Source organism: Bombus pyrosoma, linkage group LG6 (assembly GCF_014825855.1).
Source record: "Bombus pyrosoma isolate SC7728 linkage group LG6, ASM1482585v1, whole genome shotgun sequence".
NCBI classification, from domain to species: Eukaryota; Metazoa; Arthropoda; class Insecta; order Hymenoptera; family Apidae; genus Bombus; species Bombus pyrosoma.
In genome coordinates this window covers 403,231-416,316 of record NC_057775.1, presented here as the reverse complement: position 1 = coordinate 416,316, position 13,086 = coordinate 403,231, and the positions used below count along the sequence as shown (strand labels likewise).

Genomic DNA, 13,086 nt, shown 5'->3' with positions numbered 1-13,086 from the left:
CGTAACCGGACGAAACCAGAAAGGAACTCTCGCGTTTTCCTTATCGAAAAAATTATTTATGTCGCGATATCAGGTGGGCTAGCTAAAAATATTATCGCTTTGCAATGCAGAACGAATCGATCCAACGTCAACGAATCACGTGATAGAACATATCGAAACCACGATGCACCTTTTTGCTGTCTATATTGGACGTTATCAACATCATATCGAATTATATACAGATTTAATCAACACCTGTATGATACGTATGTAGCGACTAATTTTAACGTAAAACACATGTTTCTTTCTCTTACGTTTCTAAGCTGGAAATCAAGTACAGGTATTATAGTGAAAAGCTCTTACGAGCTGGTCTTAAACACGTTCGAAGAACAGTATTTTTAATGTATCATTGTAAGTTTAAGTTAGTGTCTTTTTTATTTGAAGTGTACCCCAGTGACTACATTACTTAAAGTATTTTAAACACGATTGACCTCAGAATATTGCGAAACATTAAATATATGCGTAAAGCGAAATATTTTTCAAAATATAATATTTACAGACAGAGTGCAAATAAATTCGTTTATAATCCACGATCAGACTTGTGGAGAACTTTCAAGAAAACGAGTAACATCGCGGACAGTCTATATAGCTTGAAAGCAGTCAGTGTTAATTTCCATCCTGGTGTACTAAATATGATGCACTGACGATCGATATATGTATTAAGAGAATATGCTAACAGTCTTATGTAAAACTATACGTGCGAATACGAGGCCAGAATATTGGGTTCATTTGCAAGGAAAGTCAAATGAGTGACGAACTATGCAGTAGAAAGTTTGAGACAACATACTAGGTTGGCTTTGCAATGCAAATTTTGTATGTTTCTGGAGTAAGTAAACTATAGAGATGTGTTCCTTTTTTCAACTGCAAAGGGTTATATTTATCTAGATGAACTATGCCCTGAATTTTTCTCATCTTTTTTATACAATAAATAAAAATATTTATTTTGAACGTTATTTGTAATATAGTTTCTGGGTCCTCTTGCACAATAATTCATTAGGAAAGGATAATCAAATAACTTGAACTTTGTACAATTTATTTCTGACATTTCATTCGTTTTGTTACCAAACTTATATCTGTTACACAAAAAATATGTATATTAGTACTTTCTGAGACTTGTAAAAATTCATTTTTAAATTTCTTTACGGATAGAAATATAAATTCATGTTTTTCTAGACACAACTAACGAAAGGAGATCTAAATAGAACTCTTTTTCTAAATATTATTCTAAATATTTGAATATTTACTATATCTCTCCGTATAATATACATTCTGGCACATTCAAATTTTTCATAAATGCATAAACATCCGCAGTCTTCTAAGAAAATTACGTTATTACAATGCATCAGACTTCCAATATGCTGATGATCATAAACGTTAAACGATCATCGTCAGAAATAAATGAAAAAGGATAACATCAGACTTACCCATTGACGACGGAAGAGGATTCATCAATGTTCGATGGTCCCGACACCTGGACTTTGGGCAAGTTGTAGATATCCACCTGTCCTTGTCCATACCCATGCCCATGACTATGCTGTTGCTGTTGTTGTTGTTGTTGTTGTTGTTGGGTATGCGCCGTCGAATGTTCATCGCTGTCGCTACTCTGCGGAGGCTCAGACCCTACTCCTCCACGAGGTCTGAAAAAAGACAATACCTTCGAAATATTAAATTGGTCCATGATCATTATCTTAAATATCGTTAATTAATACACTGTTGGTCTCCCTCCGAATTCCTTGTCAAAAATACTCCTTTTTTATCCAACGACCACCGCATAATATCTGAAATTTATACGACACTGGTTGCAAACAACGGATTTGACTACAGAGCGACGCAAATCCAGCTCATCGATAAACTAATTTAATTCGACAGCCGGTAATCGTGACTTCTCGCATAATTATTGCGATTTTGAATATTTATTAAGTTGCTCCGAAAGAATTAGCATAAGATTATTATTGGATTTAGCAAATTTTATCTTTAACGATTTTTAGAAAGTTTTTGTTTGAAATTTGTGGAAGTAACGTATAACGATCTAATGTTTCGTTGCTTTGAGATCGAAAATAGAATAAATATTGCAGTTTAAAATACACCAAAATAGACAGGAAATAGAATAATAAGAGCTTATATTAGATACAACAACGGGAAGGAAATGATCCACATACGTCAACGATGACATGTTTAACCTTACAGAGACGACGCGCACTAAGGCTCGTTTTTTTCTAAGTGACGTAAATTTCAAGATAATAGGGCACAGGGTAAAAAGAAAGAAAGTTTCTTTCTTATTTGTAACATGAAAAATCGATTCTATCTAATAGAGACATAATCGACGAATATAAAAATGAGTCTGTGATTTAGTAACTTTCGTGACGTCTAGAAATACATAGTTGGCCAAAATACCCTTATGGGACACGAGACTTAATGGGTGACACGAGAAACGAGTTTAAAAAAGTCACACCTGCGATGAGTGTTGTCGTAGCTAGCAGTCCAGTAGAGGGGCGCCACTGTCCCACGTTACACGGCTACACAGTCACATACAAAAACTGACTTAAAATTAGGTCTTCTCCCACGACTCGCGAATAGTCGCTTCAATTACTCCAGACTTTCTATCCACTTCTTCCGGTCTTCATGCTACATAACAACGAAGACCTTGACAACTTTTCGTGGAGACGTTCGAACGTCAATACGGTTGCAGCATCATTTTTCTCTGAGAAACTGCTCGGCAGATCAATGAAACTTTTATCGGATGACATATAAATACTTCTTCCCTCGCAAATCCTCTTCCTCCCGTTGTTTTCCTCTTGTATTCGGGGACTAACCATCGACAGATTCGAACCACCTTTCGAAGAATCCCTCTTCTAACACGATGCACCAACTTCCTTCATCTCAACACAATTTGGGTATTTTGAAAATAGGCAAACTCGTTTAGTTGGTTTTCGATCAAAGTGCAAGAGTATACAACGTGGACTGCGTGATTCCAACAAAAGTTTGCGGTGAAAATACAGCAATGCGGTGTGCCGAACGTGCTGCAGTCCGCGCTCGTGCGACTCCTCGCTACTAGACGAGGCTTTCGCGGATGTACGCCAATGGTACAGCACCATTGGATGTACGTGAACGCATACTCAGCTGTTTCGGCGCGTCTGCGCCAGTCCTGCCAGCTATTGACCGAACACCACGCTGCTGGTTGTATAGCTATATAGACGAGTTGATTTGTAAACGTATGTACACGTGGGAATGTATGCGATCTAACTGAAACGATGGGATCGCATCGTTGCACACACCGCTATCTCGGAAAAACGGCCGATAGAGGGACCGCGGTATCGGTCAGCTGATCGCGAATGTTGTTTCCCGGACTAACCCAATCTATTTCCGTCTCTCTTCATTGCGTGGTGACCGCAATAGCGCGAGTGAAACAGAGCGATACACGTGCACAGTCTTAGGCTGATACGAGTTTACGGTGGACGTTTAATTGCCTCATGGATTGATGAAATAAGAATAATTTCCTCATTAAGCAACTACCGGTGTGCATCGCGATGGCTGACAGGAGCGTAGCAGAAGAATCATGGGTCCAGCGTGAATGAAAATTTTTGATTCTGTTGTAGGGTTGTCTAAAAATTGGATCGAAATTTTATTATGACTGTGATCCTGAATTTTCTATCTGTATAAAATATTTGTATCGGCGATGAGCTGGAAACTTTTCATTCAATAAAACGAAATATATTCGACGATAAAATCCAAGATGCAAATTCGAGATTCTATATGAACGATTTGTAGAATACAAAGAACAAAAATGACCATATGTAGAAATAACGCATGATAATTAAAAAGAACATGTAATTTTAAAATTAATCAGCAATTAGTTAACATGTTTTGGGTGTTAAAACAAGTAGTTTGAGACATTTTGGAAAATGCAAGGACATTGAGCCTGGTTCAGGTCCGTACGACGTCAACTCAGATTCCCTGTGCAAAAAATATTTGACCTGATCTTGATATCTTATATTAAGTTTTATTTGCATAACGATTGTTACTGAACAAAAAGCAACGACGTTATAATATCATAATCTTAATCCAACACTGTAACCAATCTAGATTTAATGAAATACTTTGGTAGCCTAAAATTCAGAGGACCTCTACATGATACATACAGCCCTAAATACTGACACATCGACGACTGTCGCTGTTTAACGCCTTAATTTATGATCTCACTATGCTACTTTCACTTATTATACCGTTATCCTATCCATATCCGACTCTATCTTTTTAATAACAATATTCGATTCTTAAAAAAATTTTATCTCCACAAAATTCACTGGACGGGAGGTCCTATATCCTCCTATATCTAAAGTAACACACCCTATGCACCACTCGATGGTCAGCCTCTCACAACAAAATGCGCAGTATTCCTATCCCCAGACGAGAGATAGAGAACGCGGAGACGATTGCGTTTGCGGAAATCGCTATCTCTACCACGAATGTATCCGGAGGGATCCACTGAACCGTTACTAGTGCACACACGATAGATCAGAGAGACTTACGTGGGCATTGACACGGCGGGACAGCCAAGCTGCAGAAGATTTCTGGCGAGGTATTCCGGCGCAGGTGCGTCGATCGCAGGTGCGGAGTGCCTGGCGGGCCGAACTGGTATGGTATCTCCTTTATCTGGGGTCCATGTCATGGACACCGATGATTTTTCATCGTTCGACGACACGTACGATTGATTGCTATTGACGGTACTTGAGTTCGGTGATTTTGCCAATCTGAGGGATGTAGTTCGCCGAAACGTTCCTAGTTCGCTGTCTGAAAAAAGTTCCTTGAGATATTTATTTAAACACTAAAAATGAAATCAAATTTGCATTCATAAAAGGATTAAATTATATTTTCTTATATTCTGAGAATTTGTCTTAAATCAAGTATCACGATTGTGTTGATTAAGTGTGAAATAAATGTGAAAATGTAAATAAACAAATGAAAGATAAATGCAAGTGTATAAAGTAAATTAAAAATATAAAGGAAAACATAAAAATATAAATAAAATAAATATATGTATACAAATAAATTAAAAAGTAAATAAATAAAAAGCTAAAGATATGCTGTTCCATATGTTTATCGATTTGATAAGGCGAATAACAAACTGAGTAAAAGTCTTTAGGTTACTAGGTTAGTTTTATGTTAATTTCACAATTCTCGACATAACTATGGATGATATTCATTTCCATTTCTATGAAGTATGTGAAATTGAATGCACACGATGTGTATAGAATAATTTAAAGATCGTTCATTTGAATGAGCTGTTTCATATAAAGGAGTAAATACTGTGAATAACATATATACTATAATATATACTACATATAATACTATGAATACTATAATAATTATATATTCTTCTACGAATTCTTATGTTCCTATCGGATATATATTTTTACAATTAAAGATACATACCATAACCTAATTTGAAAACAAAACATGTGTTCGATAAAAACACCAACATATAAAGGATTACTTGGGAAAGAAAATTTCTATAGTCATAATATTTTTACACTTGAATAACAGAATTTACTTTTGAAACACATTTTCATTTTATTAAAAGTTATTTCGTTAGTACTATCTAACCAAAACCTTATTATCGAAATTACAGTTATCGGAAGCACTTGTTAAAATAACCGATATTATGTGAAAAATACACAGAAACACTCTTCAAAAACAATTATTTATTGCTCGAACAACAGAAGACTCGGAATTGCCCAACTTCAACGTTAAAAACAAATTCAATTACTGTCGAAAGTGGAAACGATAAAGATGCAGAAAGTAGTCCATAGTCCAAGCTCCAAGCGACATTCAACTACATGTGATGGACATTTATAAATACAGATGACACGTCACAACACTCTTACTTTTATTCCTTTCATGAACATAATGTTCGGACAAGTAACATTTTTCACCTGAGAATCCTCGTGTTGACATTATTATTAGGTACATACGTTCCTTTTCACCGAAAGACTAATAGACGATAAAATCAACTGAATATATCGATGAACGACAAAGTGTAAAATCGCGATCGAGTTATGCGAAACGAAAGGTTCACCGAATGAGCTGAGAAGCAACTGATGTTTAAGAAACAGGTGTGGTGATATTAGCAAAGACGCGTTTCTTGCCTATTCTTGGCGACACTGCATTAATTCGTTTAAAACCCTATTGCATCACGTCAACCTTAGCATTAGTGTACTATATCTTCGGTTTCTCATAAGTTACGTGAGCGTATTACAGACATGCTTCTGTAATCAAATCAACGCCATCCATCCGTTCGTGCATATTCAGGCTTACCTGGTATCTGATCAATTCCCAGAGCCATAAAAAATAACCTTGATGGTCGATGCAGTGAAACACGAAATATAATATACAAAGACGCTGCACGAATTTCGTAAAGAAATCGCCCAGAAGTCAAATACGACGAAATGAGAAGATTAACGCTCGTCTGTATTAACATCTTTCGTGGCCGAAGTATTTTGGAAGAAGCATCTAAAGGAAAAAGTTTTTGTTAAAGAAACTTTGAGAAATGAAATAAAATAAAATAGAAATTTTTTTTAATAAAAATGTGTATAAATAAACATATACGATTATTTTGACATTTTTTAAGATATATTTGTATGTAACTGTATATTTCTTTATAAACTAATAGATTCGCCTTTTATCTTAATATTTATATTAATATCATATATTATTTGCAAAGAAGTATTACACAAAAGTTATCAACTCTAATTTTATGAAACTTATCATATGAAAAACAAAGAAAGACCTAAAACCTATATTTATATTTTCATTGTCTTTTATACAATTAATTTTACAAAATAAAATAAGATCTTTATATCTAAAAAGTCTTTATCATATCTATAAAAAGATAAAATATCTTCAAATCTAAACGTTTCCAGATACAAGTATTTCAATATCTTCCTATAAACAATAAAATGTGCCTCGATTAGGTTATAAAAAAATATACAGACTTATTTAAGAGAAAATCGATGGACTCGAAGATGAAGAAAAATGACTGGAGAATAAAATCACGAGTCACAACGTATGACAAAATACATTAAAAACAAAAAAAGATCATTAAAGAAATAGGACAGACATATACAAAATTTATAAAGTACATATTATTTTTTAAGATTTCGAAATTATTTTATAGATCTCTAGACAGATGTACATCTCCCTAAATCGAAAAAGATAAGAATCCTTTTGTTGCTAATTTTATACTGATTTTACTTATATCACAAATATAGCATGAGTCGTATTAAAAATCACTAATCTTTTGCTCATCGAAGATACTGAAATTATATAACAACATATGAAAAACGACTTTGTAAGCCTCTGACTAACAACTAAAAACTCGAATGCCTCACTTAGGTACAAGGACAATCACGCTTTTTGGCAATAAGCCGCGCATCCTTCCCGGGATTACCGCATTTCCCTGAACATATTTGCGACACGTATGAATTCGTGTATCTCCCTTGATTCACAATTATTTCCGGAATTGCACACATCTGGGAGTTCCATAGTAATGTAATCACATTAAACTTCCACGATTTGGAATAGATCAGCAATCGTTCAAACGGAAACTTTCTTTTCACTTTCTTAGAAGATTTTAAGGAACTACGTGATAATCGTAGATAAGTAGTTTTAAGGGAATTGTTCCTTTCGAAATTACAAACATATAAATAACCTGTAAAATTTTCTCTATTCGTATATAGCACTTTAGGAAAATTTTAAGCCATTTACATATCTGATTAAAGAATTCAAATAACAAACGATGTAATCGTCAAAAAAATAAGGAATAATTTTCCTGATAGAAAATTGAATACTGAGTATTGAATATTGAATTGAAAATTGAGTATTGAATATTGTAAATAAGAATTTATTTTTAGAGCCAAGTTAGCCGATTTAGCTATTAGAGCCAACATAAAGTAAAGCTAAAATATAGTAACTGTCAACTTTAAGCTAATATATTTCTTATTTATATTGAAAACCTCTTCAAGTTAGAAAATTACGATTGGCTGGAAAACGATCGAAAGAACGCAGCAAGGTTTAAAACACAACAGACCACGAGTTGACGTAGTCCGATAATGAAAAAGTACGTACGATAAAGAAAGCAAGAGTTGGCGGATCGAAGAGTACCATGGTAACTACAATATAATATCGTCGGCGCTCGACCGATAGCACGTTCAAGTTCCATTTTATTCGTGTGCTCGTTAATTCGTTCTCAATTAGTATTAAGTGAGCACATATATGCACGTCCGTTCCTCACAGAGAAAGTCGCGAGTTCAGAGTTGCATATTTCACGACAAGCAGGACAGATTCTATGCGAAATTGTTTTTAATCGAATCGAAACAGAGATAGACGATGCCAGCCATAAGCACTAGGACACCTGTTCTGTTCCTTTTAATTAGAGAATTAGAATTATAATATTAATATAATATAATATAAATATAATTATAATATTTTAAATTAGAGAAAATTGAAGTTTTATTATATTCGCAATTTCTTTTCTTCATTCAATTTAAAATATTCAGTCATATCATATTTCGTAATAGACTGTACATTTTTATACACTATATATCTTTACTTAACAAGTAAAAAAAACATAGAAACTTTCAAATATTTTAACATATTTTGAAAAGCGAAAAAATATTACATATATTTTTACATTAGTATATTTTAACTAAAGGAGGTAGAAATATACCGAATCGAGGAAGCTTCGGGTTCTGTAAAACCCGTAAACGTATCGGTATCTAATATATAACTAAAATAACAGATTTTTAATAAAACAGCTAGGAAATAAAAGTAGTGGCAAACAGCGAATCTGCAACAAATAGCACAGCTTTCCTTCGGAAAAACCTATCTAGCATTTTTTTTCACTTTCTATTATAATTGTTGAAGTATTTAAGTTTCTTTATGTTCCTTACCTTTTACGTAAAGTTATTGTCGCTACAAATTAGCTAAAATGTTTGGATGCTTATGAGCAATGTATGTGTATTTCAAGTGTCTAATGAATAGACATAATACAATATTCTAGTACTTATGACTGGCAGGATAAATCTATATACAGACTTCATCGTGTGTTTCATAATAATTGACATAACACGCTTTTCTAAACTACGCAAATGAAGTATTTGTTTATCTAAGCGACAGAGCATAATACATACATACATATGTACGTCGCGACACTTGTAATGCATGAAGAAATGTGCATTTTGTTTACGGCGAGCATGCCAACGACAGATTAAACCGATCTTAAAATAGAAGGTCAGTCTGCATTGCATTGAAAATTGTCACATTTATATGGAATCAGTCGCTCTGTTGGGGAACGAAACGTTAAAATAGATTTATGCGACGACACGTGAATGCTACTACCGTCAGAGTCAAAATATAACGGGGTCTCTTATAAATATTTGGTTTTGTAAATACTACAGAGGACAAGTGTGATAAGTCACATATAATATCATAATATTTATCTAATATATATATATATATATATATATTAGATAAATATTATATATACTATATATATACTATATGTATACTATATATACATATATACTATATATACATATATACTATATGTATACTATATATACATATATACTATATATATATATATATATTTATTTGTGGGAAAAGGATCCTCCTCAAATATAAAAAAACAAACATAATTATTATATTTCCAGCTACAAAGCTAAATATAAATCTGGTAAATCATATTGTACAGTTTTATATCTTTCTAATTTTAAATACTTGATATTTAAATTTTGTTTACTACGAAAAATTTGTGGTATCTGAGAAAAATTTAATTTACGCTATATGTTTATCGATTTCGTGTTATTATAAGTAACTATAACATTTAAAAAAATTATATTAAACGTAATTAAAGGTATCTACATAAGTATTTTCTCTGTGGAAAAATGTATGTCTCGTCCATCAGCAAACCTTAATACGTAAGGTAAACGAATAGTTCCTGTTTGCAACGTGCTAGTTGCATGGATGGTAGTCACTGTGGAGTTAAAGTTCGTCTGACAATAATGGTAGATACTATATGTCGAACATCTATCCTCTGGTCATATTATATGCATATATGCACGATGTCAACGATGTCTTCGAGACAATGTCTCTAATTGTAACATGTTTGTAAAACAATAACGAGATAATGATTACGATCGTATATAATAGTTAGGAAATTATTTTTAAACCGTTATGATTTACGGTGTGTAATGTCTGTAGATAATAGAATTTTAATATTCTAACGGGAACATTAAAAAAAAAATATCGTCTTATGGGATTAATTAAGTTACTACGTTAACGTTGCTACAAATGCAATTAGAATTTCTAACAGTATTAATACTATTAATGCAAAATATTAATAGTTTCGTATAAATTCTATCATATTTTATCATATTTTCATATTTTAATTTTACAATCTATTTCTTCAACTATTCCATTTCTTTCTATTTTATAGTAATTATGATATTAAAAGTAAAGGTGAATTAATTGAATTGTGGATATTTATGCATTTATGGAATATAGAATGAAATTAGAAAATGCAAAAATACACGAGATGTTATTGGATGTCTACAACAGTGTAAGCATCCAGATAATAATTACAATTATTTTCAATAAACGAACAAATATCTAAAACCATTGAATTTTTTATCAAGGGGAAAAATTTTTTTTAATTACCTAAGTCTCATTCCGTGAGACTTATCGTCTTCATTCATGGTTCTAACTCCTAGATTAAGAATAGGGGTTTATAATCCAAGGAAAAATTATAGAAATCCGTTGAAAAGCTGCTTTATTGTTTTACGTACACGTTTTAAATAGAATATTTTTTACGAACACTACGCGGGTCTCTTGCCTAATAATGCATTAATCTTCTTAAAGGATTTTCGTCGGTTTATCAAAACGCGGCGAACTTCTTCCTCGCGTGAATTGCTGTTTAATAAAATTTACATCCTAACTATTACTACATGCTAAGTGGAATCGTTCTGAACTCTCTTATGTATATCGAGTCTACGAATAAAGGATCAAGCGGGAAGGAGCGAATTTATATGTGGTTAATTCGACAATAGGTCAAAGTTTAATAATTCTCTATCTTTATTGCTGATTTCTACAACGAATACATAGAATTCCAATATTATTTTTGAGTGAGTTTCAATTTTATGTGACTATTAGTATCTATCTTCACATAATCATTTTTCGTTAAATTTTATTATTGATTTCTGGTGGATGAAGCTATGAATATATCAGATTCCAATTATGATATTATTTTATTAACAAATTTCTATGTCATGTAAAAAATTATTTTGTTAGTTTCAATATCATTAATTTATTCCTAGTTTTTCATACGAATGTATCAAATTCTAACTATGATAGTATTTTATTAATAAAAATTTATTTCATGCGAATATTTCATTAAGAATGAAGTGCACTTTGTAATAATAAAAAATATAATTTAACAAAAAGTAGCTTAGTATTTTAGTTAATAAGTAAGTTATATTGCATTAAGATGTATACGACATACGTTAAACATGTGATAATTTAATAGCTAAAGATTATGTGTAATCAACAGAAAGATAAGATTCGCCCACTTTTATTGTAACAAAGAGCACTTACTGCCTACTTTCACAATATTACTAGCCTTTTACTTAAGAGATTCCGTATGGTGTATTGCGACAATATCCTCGCGAATATATCTAAGATTTCAAAATGCAAAAAACAATAGTTTTAATAAAAATAATCAAACATGGTATACTTAAACATCTAAAAAATAACTAAATTCACCTAATTGAAAAATCGAGTTTTCCGCCAACGTTCAAACCTTCCAACTAGGTACGCTTGTAACGCAAGCTATAAATACTCGCGCGGCATAGAACATCGATATAAAATAGTAATTACTTATCCATGAATACCAACAAACCAAGAAAATACTACGACGTTTGTAACCTATGACGTCTTAAACAACAAAAGTATTAAAATGAATTATTTTATAAAAAATTTTCAAAAACTAATTATTTGCTAAACGGTCGTTGGTTATTATAAAGTTATTATAATAGTAGATAATGTAACAAGCAACGAAAAAAGTTCGGCTTACCTTTGTTTTGAGCGATTTCCATCTGGTTCTGTTTGGAGAAATCATTGAGGTTATTTTGAAACGTGGATCCGGCATCAGACGTCATCGATTCGCCTTCCGATATATGTATCCGATTTTGGATAAACGAGCGAAGAGAAAACAACTCGTCCGACCCGCCACTGCACACCTTGTCACGTTGCCTCGAGTGGAATTTCTGAGGATACCTATCGACCGACTCGTCGTACCTCGTGGCACAATCGAACTCATCGACCAATGGACGTAATAGACAATAGTCACGTGCAAGTTTCGACAATATATTAAGGGTAATCCATTGACAATGATATATCTAATATAATATACGAATTTCTTTTGATTCCTTGAACGTGTATCAATGTATTGCATACAACTCATCAAAATCGTTTGAGTGATGAATGTGTTGTTGATTGCTTATTAACTAGAATCGTCATATGTCGATTAATAAATCGTATATAAATATGTAGGATGGCATCATTCTACATTGGAAGACACGAAACTGTCTTGAAAGAACTAAAACAGCGATATTTATAGGTATTTTTACTATATCCCACAGCATTTAATAGTGATGTTCTTAATCATTAATTGTAGCATGTTTTCATAAATGCAGTACAATTACATAAAAGAATAAATGCATGGTATCTTCTTGGATCGACTTCACGTGCATCAACGAAAATAACGTTTATAATCATACTATTGGAGATGTGCAATTTCCCGCGGATTTTGCGTTCTCTGTTCTCTCTTACACGTGTGAACGTTAATTGCGAGAGTTGAAGGGTATTGGAAGATTAAGGTCAAGACAAATGGAACGTCGCATTAGGGCCAAGTCCGTTTTATGAGAAAACCTATACGAGATACATATGTACATGTAGCAAAGGCGAAGCTGCATCGGTGGACGGTGCATGAAA

General features: G+C 32.8%; 1 protein-coding gene and 1 long non-coding RNA gene across 4 annotated transcripts in view; both read right to left on the bottom strand.

Annotated features, from left to right (window-relative positions):
* The window catches only part of LOC122568347 (GRAM domain-containing protein 2B-like), a 77,102-nt gene extending 64,698 nt beyond the window's left edge, over positions 1-12,404 (bottom strand). Inside the window, exons 1-4 of one of the 3 annotated variants that reach the window (XM_043727984.1) lie at positions 12,167-12,404; positions 6,355-6,549; positions 4,569-4,830; positions 1,464-1,676 (exon numbers count right to left, since the gene is read on the bottom strand). In XM_043727984.1, the coding sequence (XP_043583919.1) occupies positions 1,464-1,676; positions 4,569-4,830; positions 6,355-6,549; positions 12,167-12,251 (755 nt within the window). In that variant the 5' untranslated portion in view covers positions 12,252-12,404. Of the gene's footprint in view, positions 1-1,463; positions 1,677-4,568; positions 4,831-5,972; positions 6,124-6,354; positions 6,550-12,166 lie in introns of those variants that run through there. The other 2 variants (XM_043727985.1, XM_043727986.1) reach the window with 2 other exon arrangements.
* Positions 10,851-12,157, bottom strand: LOC122568360. Its single transcript, XR_006317073.1, has 2 exons — positions 11,857-12,157; positions 10,851-11,768 (listed from the first exon to the last, which is right to left on the bottom strand). It is a non-coding gene; the product is annotated as an uncharacterized LOC122568360 (long non-coding RNA).
* Positions 12,405-13,086: the final 682 nt, after the last annotated feature.